Source organism: Sturnus vulgaris, chromosome 9, assembly GCF_052056855.1.
Source record: "Sturnus vulgaris isolate bStuVul1 chromosome 9, bStuVul1.hap1, whole genome shotgun sequence".
Lineage (NCBI taxonomy): Eukaryota > Metazoa > Chordata > Aves > Passeriformes > Sturnidae > Sturnus > Sturnus vulgaris.
Window position 1 is genome coordinate 12,595,277 of NC_142251.1, and position 12,079 is coordinate 12,607,355.

At 37.9% G+C, this 12,079-nt stretch overlaps 1 protein-coding gene across 2 annotated transcripts in view; it reads right to left on the minus strand.

Annotated features, from left to right (window-relative positions):
• Positions 1-4,036: 4,036 nt before the first annotated feature.
• ADGRL4 (adhesion G protein-coupled receptor L4) overlaps positions 4,037-12,079 on the minus strand; it is a 72,925-nt gene continuing 64,882 nt past the window's right edge. For both annotated transcript variants that reach the window (XM_014872190.2, XM_014872189.2), the window contains 3 exons: positions 7,847-7,938; positions 6,131-6,299; positions 4,037-5,691 (listed from right to left, as the gene is read on the minus strand). In XM_014872190.2, coding sequence (XP_014727676.1) covers positions 5,629-5,691; positions 6,131-6,299; positions 7,847-7,938 — 324 coding nt within the window. In that variant the 3' untranslated portion in view covers positions 4,037-5,628. The remainder of the gene's footprint in view (positions 5,692-6,130; positions 6,300-7,846; positions 7,939-12,079) is intronic.

Sequence of the window (12,079 nt, forward strand, 5' to 3'; positions counted from 1 at the left end):
AGACAAAGCAGAGCTGAGCATCAGAAGGGAGATTATCCTTCAGCAGGACAAGGACTGTAATTTCAGTGAGGATATACTTTACTTTTTTCTGCTTCAATGCGACCCACCTGCCAGAGAGGAGTACAAGCTGCCTCTCCCTTAGCTGGCATCTACACTAAATGGGTTACAGCTGCTACTCACTTCATTTAGGACCTAACCCCTTGACGACAGAAGCCGTGACTTGTGCACAGGATTTTGATGAGTCCTAGCTGGGTATGTGCAATTGGCATTTCTGCAGCTCTCTTACACAGCAAGGAGCATATTTTCAGCTTAAGAAGTGTGACCTGATGTTTCATCTTGAGCATAAATGAGCTCATGCTAACATGGCAAAGGTGGGCATTTTTAAGTGGAGGGAAAAACCCCACATATGTTAAGTGATATGGACAAAATAAAAAATGGCTAAGGAGTGGTAATCAAAACAACTTGAAGTTCTCTTAAAAAAAGAAAAGGCTCATAAAGATCATGGAATGAAAAACAGCTAAATTAATTCCACTACTGATAATGAGCAGGAAGCCCAGTGCTTGGGATCATGAGTTTATGCAAATCTGTTATTACTGCAAATTGGCATCCTAAGACCCTGATCATACAACACTTGCACATATGCTTAACTTTATGCACATGAGCAGCCTCATTAACGCCAAAGACTTAGCCGTGCATAAAACTGAGCAAATACATGAGTGTTTGTAAGATTGGGATTTAAACACAAGGGAGAGAAAACAAATTTACTGTATCATCAACAATTATTTCTGAAACCCAGCAGAAGCCAAGGTGATGCCAGAAGTCTGCATAGTGCAGAAACATTCAAAGTGAGGGAGGAATGGGATTTTGAAGATTGTTGTCTTTGACTCAATCCATTAGACCAAATAATGGTGGTCCAGACACAGGAGGAAAACATCCCTGCCCAGATTAAAATATAACTGATTGAACAAAGTAAACTGGATTGTCTCTTAAAAACATAGTCTTCAAACTTAGTTATTATAAAGAAGAACAGTTTATAATCAACTTGGATTTGACTAAATTATTCAGCAGTGTCTCACAAAAGTCTTACAAATTTAATTTAAATGGTTTTAGGTTTATGTGCATACAGAGCTGACTGCAGCATTTATATAAATAGTTACAATAAATACAAAGGCTTACATTGGAGGGAGGTGCCTATTGCACTGCAGTGAAGACTGATGGTCAGTCTTGGAGCAAGTTTTAATTAGAATATTCAGCAATGCTTTGGGAAACAGAGGAGCTTCCCCTGTGTTTGATGAAAATACACTTTTTTCTTGGAAATCCAGAAGAGTAAATACAATAAAATTTGAGTACTTACCAGCAAGGCAAGAAAAAAACCAAGGAGCTGTAAAACAACATCTGTAGAAGTAAAGCTTCTGCCAAATTTAAAGAGATAGTTCTGGAAAAGGAATTCTGGGAAAAATGCAACCCTGCATTGGGAAAATGTAAAATAAGGCCTCTACTAAACATAATTGTTATCATAAATAGAATCAGTAATAATTTATGTTTCATGATAATTTCAGTGTGCTTTTAAAGCATTTTTTGTTCCACTTGGAAAAAAAAAAAAGAGTACATTCTGAAATGTCAGTTTCACTGTTACTTTGTGGTGTGTATGGATTTTTTTTCATACCTTCTGTTCTTCTGACCCAGTAGGACTGCTGCTGTCAATATTGCTGTGTAGCATTAAAGCTGATGGAATTATTGTATTTCACATTAGTCACATCTTGCAGCTTATTTTGAAGCAGCAGTTCCAGGGCCTCCGGGTTCCATGTGTGGCCATGGACCTGACTCCTGGCAAAGTCTGGATGTTCAGGAGGGTTGTCATGGAGATGCAGAGTCTGAAAACAGCAGTCCTTTCCTTCTGTGACTGCATCCCCATGGACAGGCTGCCCCCAGCGATGGCCATGAGGGCTGAGCTGGCAGGGAGCCAGGCAACTTGTGAAAATGCTTCAGCACATTTGCACTTGACAATTTGGTTGTGTTTTAATGGACTATCAGTGCACTGATGATCAGCTGTTTTCAAGTCTGTTTTTTTTCCATCTTAAAGGCTTAATTTTATATAAAAATTGCATGGGGGAGGACTCTGGTGAGGTGGCTTCTGTAATCTCACAGCACTGAATGTATGAGAACCAAGGGGAAAGAGGAACACAGGTTGGAGGAAGTTGTTGGCCAGTGGCCCTCCTCCTTCCACCTCTTTCCCAGAGGAAAGAAAGCTTTAACCTTCTTCATGGCTTTTGACTTTTTAATCTCATCTATATAGATTTCAGAGAAGGACATAGGGCTTCTCCTGGGATTAACTGGCAAGACTGTGATTATGAACTGGCCTTTAGAGAACTATTATGATAAAGATATAAAAAGTGATATTATTGATGAGACAAGTGATGCTGGAGGTGTAGCAGCTGGAGGAATCAGTCCTGAAAATATTTGTTGTGTTTCACGTCATCATGTGCAGCATTGCTTTATATGTCTGGTCCACAAGGTGCACAAATCTCCAAAGTCCTGGGGCTGGAGCATCACCATGTTCTGTCTGAGCTGAAGGTCTGTGACAACTGGAGACTGCAGAAATGTCCAAAATAAACTTGCACTGCATTTATCTTGTTTTAAATGACTCCCTGCTTCATTCCAATAGGTAAAGAGGACAGAAGATCTGTTTATTAGCACAGCTCCAGCAGACTGAACCTGCCAATGGCTATGGTGATCATATTGCAGTTTCTGTGAAATACAATTCTAATTCTTTGAGGGGATATTAATTTCAGAATAGATGAGTCTTTACCTTATTTACTGTATTCTGAAATACACCTTGAAATGCAACACTGAAGAGAAATTTCTCTTTGGTTTAATGGAAAAAATTTCTTCATCAAGCATTTATTTTCAGAGTGAAATCGTAACATTTTACTTTTTATCTCTCTGGTCAATCACTGATTTTTTTTACTTTTTGATTTTTCCTGTTGGCCCCACTGGATATGTAACATGCCTCTAAAAAGTGTGTAATCTTAAAAAGTGTTGAACAAAATTCTTGGTTTTCAAACCAGTCAGCTAGTTGATCTGATAAATAGATTACATTAATTTACTTTTGGAAAAACAGTTTGCATAACAAAATTGTAACTAATGCCTGATTATTATTTTTCTGATTTGATACCATAGACTAAGAACAATCCAGGCTGGAAGGGATCTCAAAGGGTTATCTCATCCACCTTCCTGCTCAGAGCAGGGTCAGGTTGAGATCAGGTTGCTGCAAACTTTATGCAGTCATAAAATCTTCCATAGATTTTAACACAAGTACACAAACTCTCTGGGCAATCCTTTCCAACATTCCACTGTCCTCATGGTGAAAAGGTTTTTCCTCATATCTTGTTGAAGCCTCTCTTTTTTCAGTTTATGTCCAATGTCAGTCCTTTTCTCTCTGCTGGGTTGGGGTTCATGCAACTAAGGGCTGTGACAAACAAACCCTTTAATTGCTTGTCAGAACATCTGCAAGCTCTAGGAAGGACAATTGCAATATCCTTCAGGGTCTGAGGCAGGGAATCTAAAAAAATATTTCTGCTCTTTATGTGCTGTATTAAAAGATGAAAACTCATCCTTGTATTTAAGGAAAACAGACTTTCAATGAAGATCTGACCTGGAGACAGGAGAGCAGTTTTCCTATAAAAGATGTTCTTTCATTACAAAGACTATTGTAAGCTAAACATTTATGATATATTTTCTTTCCAAGGAACTTTTTTCACTCTCCCTGAGCATGCTGAAGTCATTATATAGTTACTAGAGATGCTTTGTCCAGATCAGCTTACTGTAGGTTACAGTTCTGCAGGAGATTAAAAATGATGGGCTGGTAGATATCCTTCTAAAAATACTCTTTTAAGTAATATATATCTGCATTTCCCAACTTTAGAAGTACATATACAACAGCAAAGGAAATACAGCAAATAATGAGGGCAAATGATATGTAACAATGAGAACTTTTACCAGTGTATTTATTTAAATGAATGGAAATGTCAAAATGTGAAAGCAAAGCACTCCAGTTTATTCACATATTTTACATTCAAAGGACCAGGAGAATTCTTTAGTAATTTTTTGAAAAATAGACTACTCCTTTTTCAAAAAACTTGACGCAGGCATGGAACATACTTAATGAAGCCTATCATTGCAGTGCATACAATGAAAACCTTGTGTATAAGGAAAAAAGGATAAGAACCAAAGTAGATCATTACTAAAAAAGATTTCCTTTAATATAAATAAAATTCAGACTAGTGCTTTATTTTAACAGACAACACAACAGTGGGATTTATTAACAACTACATATTTACAGTGCCTCACGGCAAAAATACTGGGCCTCATCTGAGATCCTGGACACTTCCTGAGAAGGCAATGTGGACAGGAAATTGCTCAGCACTTCACATAATTTGGGTGCTAAAAGGATGAAATTAAAGCATACTTTTCAAATAAGTCAGATGCCATAGGTGGAATTGTCAATGCATTGTGTTTATGCTCTGATCTGCCAAACTTGCACCTTGGTACTCCCTTTGATTTAAGAAGTTCTAGAGCCATTCCTAAGGTTAAGTGCAGGATTGTTTCAAACCCAGGACCCTCAGAGGAAGACAACTGCTTGACTCAAAGATGCTATGAGAAAACTGCTGTAATTGGAATTGTACACAGTACAGAGCCACATTACCTTGAATTTAAATCTGTGTTCTTCTGCATGGGTGATTTCTACCACTTTAATTTGATCCTACAAAGTCTGGATTCCAAGTATCTCTATGAAATGAACAACATTGAAAGCATCTTCTTCCCACAGCCTCCAAAATCATAGTGCCAGTTAAGCAGATCTCAGTCTTTTTGGCAATTAAATAAAATAAGAACCAGATCTTTTTCAAAGTATTCACAAAATAATCTTTCAGTTATAAAATGACTATCCCACCATTCTTGTATCAGATCTGACCTCAGCTCTTTAGATATAAACAGTTCTTTAGAAGTTATAAAAATAAAGGATTGATTAATATACAAATATATATTTCAGAGTGATAAGAGAATAATATCAAACAAATTCCTTTTTTAATCTACTTTAAATTAAAAGAAATGTTTTCAAAAGTCTAAGCTGAAGCAGATCTTTATCTATTGACTCTTTAATGGAACCCATTCCCTGCAGATGGTCACATACAACTTAGTGTATGAAGTTCATTACTACAAAAGGATGGTGAACATGTTTCCACTAGCAAAGCACTTCATAAAAAATCTGCTATGCCAGTTGGTTTTTGGTATCTTGCTTTCAAGAACTGCAGATATTTTTAATATCAGAAACGAAACCTCAGTCATGAAGTCTTGAGGTTCTTTAAAATTTGTTTCTTTATCTTGTCTTTATTAATATTTGTTTTGCAATGATCCCGTTTGTTTTGTATACTGTTAGTATACAGAATAATACAGATGTTCTGCATGAATGCACATGTATGTACAAAACCATTAATTCAGCTGAGATATGCATGCTCACTGGGTCATTTCGTACTTTCACAATACCATATTTTGCAGTAATATCCATAACAACACCATGTAGGTTGCTTCTTTCTTCACCTGAGATGTTTTTGGGTGTTTTCCTTCCCTTTATCTCAAGCAGCCGAAACAGCAAGGAACATTTTTGAACAATCTGTAATACTCCTCCTGAATCTGAAATAAAAATATTGAATTCAATGACGAAATAGATTTATTAATAGGTCAATATGTCTTTGAACCCATTTTGTACTGCTCCTGTGACTACATACTTTAAGGTGGGACTGACTTTTACTTTAGGACAAAGCTCTGAAGAAAGTATCATCCCAGGGTAGTGGGGGTAAATCTTGCTGCTAATTGAAAAGACTGGAAGGAAGTTTTATTGCACACAATGTCTAATTTGATCAGGTTAATGACACATTACCAGTTCTACAGTTAAAAAGCCCCATTTTCTCATGTTTCATACTTCATTTTTAAAACTGGAGAAAATATGTGAGAACGTAAGAACTGGACAGAGGTTCTGTCTCCACTGAAAGCAGAAGCTCTCAGGGCTGGGCACCTGGACATTGTGGGGACATGAGACTGAGTGACTTCTCACAAGGAATGGGGTACTTACCTTCCTAGACAATACACAAAGAAATATGAAGATGAACATCCCCTGGAATGCATTGAAGATTGTAAAAAGATAAGCAGTAACCACAGATCCCTGGACCACGTGGAGAACCCCGAAAATCCAGGTAGCCCCAAGGAGGAACAGGAGAGCAAGGGCACCTCGAGCACAGGATCTAGACAGGAAGAAAACATTGTGAACAACATGCAGGCACATGCTACTCTCCTTTTCCTCCACTTTGGGTGGTGAATGCTGCCTTGGAAATTTTTTCACAGCTGCAAAGGCCTGACAAGTGCAGGTGCAGGGGCTGCTCTTCAGGGTGTGCTGTGGCACTGCAGCATGAACAAAGTCATATAATCACTTTGGAAGAGCAAGGGAGTAAAACTGGAGGGCCTTAAAACACTGGCTTCTTTAATCTTCAGATATGTTTTCTCTGGTGTACTGCAGCACCATATGATTTGATTTAAATCTACTGTTAGTGTAATTCCCCAAGGAAAAACATATGTCTGTTATGAAGCATTCCCCCACTTTTCCTCCTCCCCCTTATCTTCCTCAAAAAAACAACCCAGAAAAATGTTCAGTATGCTCTTAGGTCAGTGCATGTGCATGACATCAAAGGATTCCCAGGCTGCCTCTCAGGTTCATTGCAGAGGACGGTGCCAGTTGTAAAACCAGACTCTTTTTTAAATTGTCTCTTAAAAAAAAAAAAAAAAGAAATTGTTTTTAGAACACAAGTACTCTCAAATAGTTCCTGGGTCAGCATATTGATGCCTTAAAATTGTAGGAACTGATTGGCTATGATTTTTTTTCCAAGATGCTGTAGAGCACTGTTCACAGACTTGAGTAAATTACAGCATGTTGTCTTGGAAATGAAGCCACTGATTACTTTCTTATTCATTCTCAGCTCAGTTATTGAAGGACTTCCTTAGAACAGCAGACATTTTTAGCACTGTTCCCCTGAAAATGAATAATTTTCGACTTCATTAGAAACAGGTCACCACATGAAGCTATGAAAGGTGAGGAATAAGAGAAAGTAATCAATCAAACAATTGCTAAATCCTAACTATAAATCTAGTGCAATGCATTGAAACTGCAGGAGTGTTCCTAAGCAACACAAACAGTACGTTGTTTTCAATGTTCCCTGTAGTACACTTCAGCTTTTCCTGCACAAACGGTTTTCAAGGTCCCTATAAATCAGTTTTAAAGAGAGTGAGTTGATGGAAAAATCAGCAGCATGCAAAGTAAAGAATCTGCTCCATCCCCCCAGTGCCACAGAAGCATAATGTCCTACTGCAGACTTTTCCCAAGTAACAGGAATGACTTCCATCTCTTATCACTTGTTACTTCAAGGCAAACATTTTGGTCCCATTTCAGGCATAGTTTTGAATTCTGGTTTGTATTCCATAGAGGCTGTGGAAAATACTTAAGATAAAAGGACAATTACTTCTTTAACTTTGCCTTCAGCCTTTACCCTCTGGTTGAGATGGGCTGCTCGTTTTCTTTGTGCATCTTTCACACACACCCTATCATACAAGGTATTGTTCAGTGGGAATAATGATTGCAAAATTTATGTCCAAATTTATATAAGGGTAATAAGACAAAAAAATCTTTCTATTTCTACAAGTCTCAGGATATTAAACTGTTACCTTGGAATACTCATTATCATCTCTGTCTGTATTTAAACCTGCAGAAGGTAGAATTTGTACTGAATGGCAAACTTACCTTATATTTTCATAACAACTGACTTCTGGCTTTAACATTGCAGTGTGTCGAAATACTTTATAAATAATCACTCCAAAAGCCAACAAATTAACCTGGGGGGAATGAAGAAAAAAAATTTAGTTCAAACCAGGATACTGTTGAATGCCAATAACTGTTAAACATTTAAATGGAACAAGCCAGATAAAATTTCTGTGTATCTGAAATCTACAGAATCCCATGCCAGGAGGGGAAAAAACACACTCTCTTCTGATTCATTTCTATTAAAAAAAATGAGCCCTGTAATAAACATTGATCAAGCAGGGACGTAACCCTACCTTATCTCAACAGTATCATTACCAATAGTCTGCAAATGTTTATTGATTTAATTGGTAAATCTCTTCGATTTCCTGCTGAGATTATTTTTCCTAAGTAGAGAGAAAGGAGAGGAAAGGAAAGGAAAGGAAAGGAAAGGAAAGGAAAGGAAAGGAAAGGAAAGGAAAGGAAAGGAAAGGAAAGGAAAGGAAAGGAAAGGAAAGGAATTTAAAAAAAGGAATTAAAATAAGGAAAGAGAAATTGAGAAACTCACAAAAACCTGTCTGCCCTATGGGGTTTTTTTTAATCTGTGTCTTTTGTTGCTGAATAACATTAATAGCATCATACATTTTAAGGTCTTTAGGGTTTGAAAACTTCCAAGTGACACAAAAATCTTAGAGGCTTACACAAATAATTAAAAAAAAATCTAGCTTTTGTTGAAAGGCTTCTTGCTGCATATCTTTTATGTTTTTTTCATAGATGAATAGTTTTGGTATTTTTTCCTTGATTTTTGTACAATGCCATTGCTTGATTTGAGTTTGAAACAAAGAAAAGCAACTAAAATAAACAATTTTTCAAATGATGCTGAGTTGTGGTTCTGATCCTCTTGGCTTGGCTGGGCTTCACTGATCTTTCAGTTAAATTTATACTGCAATCCTTTAAAAATGTGGATGGTTGCCTTCTTACTTTGCAGCATTTAACATCAGAATATATTTAAAATGTTAGTAAATGAACCAATTTTAGCTGTGGGTCATTCAGGTACTATTTGTAAATCCTTGGTTACAATCTCTTTGTCAGTTCCTGTGGGCTTCCAGCTGTACAATGAATGGAATTAATGCCTTTCTCAAGCTGTTTCTCCAGAAAGACTGTATGGTTTTCCCCTTGCTTCTTTTTCTTTAAAAAAAGCCAAACCAAACCCAAAACCCAACTCAACAAACAAACAAACAAACAAAAGGCTCTGAAATAAAAACACAGAGCTGTTGGAGCACAGCATGACTTGAAAAGGAATCACTTTCATTTGTTAACACTTGTAAGATATGTCCTTAGAACATTTTTGTTGTGTCAAGGGGGGAGTATCTGATATTAAAGCAGGCTCTGCTTTAATTAGCTGCATGCTCATAGTTTAATGCAGCATAATATATTTACAATTTGATAAGACAGGAGATAGAGCTGATGAGCAGTTTAGGGAATTAATCCTGCATTGAATGCCTTGTACTAGTGCTGATCATGAGAGCTATTCTGAAGCTCCTTATATTTAAAATTGTAATCTATGGTATCTCCTAAACCAGCAGTTTTTCAAAGTTAATTATGAATCAGTCAGCAGTTGTGGATAATTATATGCAGACTTACTTTTTATCTTGTATTTGTTGGTGAATAATATATCAAATAACTTCATGCATACACTGTAATCTGCATAACCCCCCTAATGTATTTATTAATTTGAAAAAGGGAGCGGGAAATGTGATCAAAATAGCAGAAGCATGGAGAACACACTGCTACTTCTTTAGAAACTGCCAGAAATAGGTTCTGTGAGAAGCTCTATGGGCCAACCCCCCTTACTCACAGAAACAGCTGCAGAACTGGCAAGGTTTTGCTGAGCAAGGATGGGGAGGGCAGCAGGCTCCATTTCTCCTTGTCCCGGTGGGGCTCCTTTACACAAATACTATTTGCACTGTCCGTTTCACAGGATAATAGGATTTGGCCCTCTGCATTAAAGTAATACCCATTAACTATGATCTTTTCATTCACCAACCCATTCTAATGGGAATAATCTGTATGTATCAGGGGAACAGGAGAGGTTAACACCAGCTTCTTGGAGTCAGCTGCCAGAACACAATTATTGTACAATATGTCTCAGGTAGCCTCACAGGAGGTAGTGTTACAGGGTAATGAGGGTGAACTTAACTTCTGAAACACCCGGTCATTTCCAAGATTTATTAAAGTCTGAAGTCGGTCTTTGCCCCATTTTTAAGCACTCCATTAATAAAAAAAATTCCATAGCAAAGTGAAAGCGCAGAGACTGGCTTTACACAATGCTTCAACCTAAATTAGAAGCCTAAAAACTGCATTTTGTCCTTTGAGGGGGGATGAAATGGACAACAACAAAGTTGTAGCAACTATCCTGTGACACAGAAATGAAACAAAACTTGAGGGAAAACAATAGCATGAACTCATGGGTAAATCCAGGAGAAAAAAAACTAACTAATGTAAATAACATGTCAAGTGTGGCCTTTGGAGAAAACTGGTAATCCAAAAGATATCCCAAAAGGTATCCTAAACTTAATGCATCCTGCTTCAACCTGATACTCTGCATGTTCTTTGCTAGGAACATTCCAATGGCCTCAACTATTTCTGGGAAATGTAAAGTAAAAAGTTCATATTGGATGGCAGGACTGAGTAGGAACACTAATAAGTTGGATGCATTAGGACTAAAGGGGAAATAGAACTGATATCCCCAAAGAGCTATATGTACTCCAACAAAAGGAATGAGAAGTCAAATCACTTAAAATGCCTGGCCAAAGATACAAGCCCTTAAGACATTGAATTTGTATCCAAAACTGAATTTCAAACAAGCAGAAATTGAAGTAATAGGCTGTAAAAGTAGTCTAAAATATAGGTGTACACAAGAAAACCTGGATCCCAGAATTTTCTGCCTGGGACAGAGGGGCTTCTGGATGAGAGACACTGAAACATCTAAAAAGTTTCAATTGCTCCTTACAGCCAAATATTGTTTCATACTTACTTTGGTTGTAATCATGCGTTTTCATTTTTGTAATTAAACCACAGTCTTAAGATGTTGTTGAGCAAACCTGAAATGATATGATGATTCAGCCAGCCTTAAGGTGGTGTGGCAAGCACAAGGCTTGCTGTCCCCGGAGAGGGACGAGCTGGGGCCGGGCAGGATGTGCCGGCAGCTGTGACACCGAGCTCAGGACAGGCTCTGCACAGGCTGGGGCGGGCCAGCCTGGGGACAGGACACCTGAATAATGAGCACACTTCGTCTGCAGCTTGGGGCAAACCCCGAGCGTGAGGTGTTGTGGCATGGCCACGGTTTTATCGAGTGAATAATGATGTTACAGTGTGACACGGCGAGTACTGGTGCCTTTGTTTGCAGTGCTATTACATGGCTGAGCAGTCAGAGAAACTGCTGTGTGTCCTGAGAGGGGCTTCTAGGCAAGTCTAATAGACTAGAGGGGAATTGCATTGATTCCAAGCCCTGAACTGAATAATTTTTTTGTATTTTATTTATTTAACAAACCACCCCAGACTGCAATTGGGCAAACAGTACATTCAGTCCTTTTACTCTGACTTTCTCCTTACCAGGGCAATTCTCTGAAGTGCTGAGCATCCTCTGCCCTACCTCCTCTGTAATTCAGTGGGAATCATGTTTCACTCATCATTGCTCAGGTGCACTACAGGACTAATTTTAATAATTAATCTATTCCTTTTTTTTTAAGTGGTTAATCAAAGTCAAGGACTGATACAGAAAAAGCCTCCACTCACAGCATCTTCAGGGAATCAAGTCTCCCTAAAGATATTTGTAAAAGTATTTTTAGCCTTCATAAATTCTAGAAATGTTGTGGTATATTTATGAACAAATGAAAAACTTAAAATATATTTGTGTGAAATAGACATTGAACAAGAGCAATTATTAGGATGCCATGAAATCAGGATTCTGTAGATATGGGCCACTGCATTTATGTGGCTGGATAATCCTGATTAAACCTGGATAATCTCTGAGGAGACACAAACCTGCATGAGCTGGGTTGTATCGTACACCTGAAATGGAGTTTAAAGCAAGAATGGCAAGTGTTTGGTATATCTCTCTCTGGGACATCATATATGAAAAGGGTCAAAAGGATTTAGGGTTTTGGAGTCACTTCTGGCCCCATTAAGCCAATATGCAGAACTCCAGTTTAATAGTAGCACTCCTATTGCCAC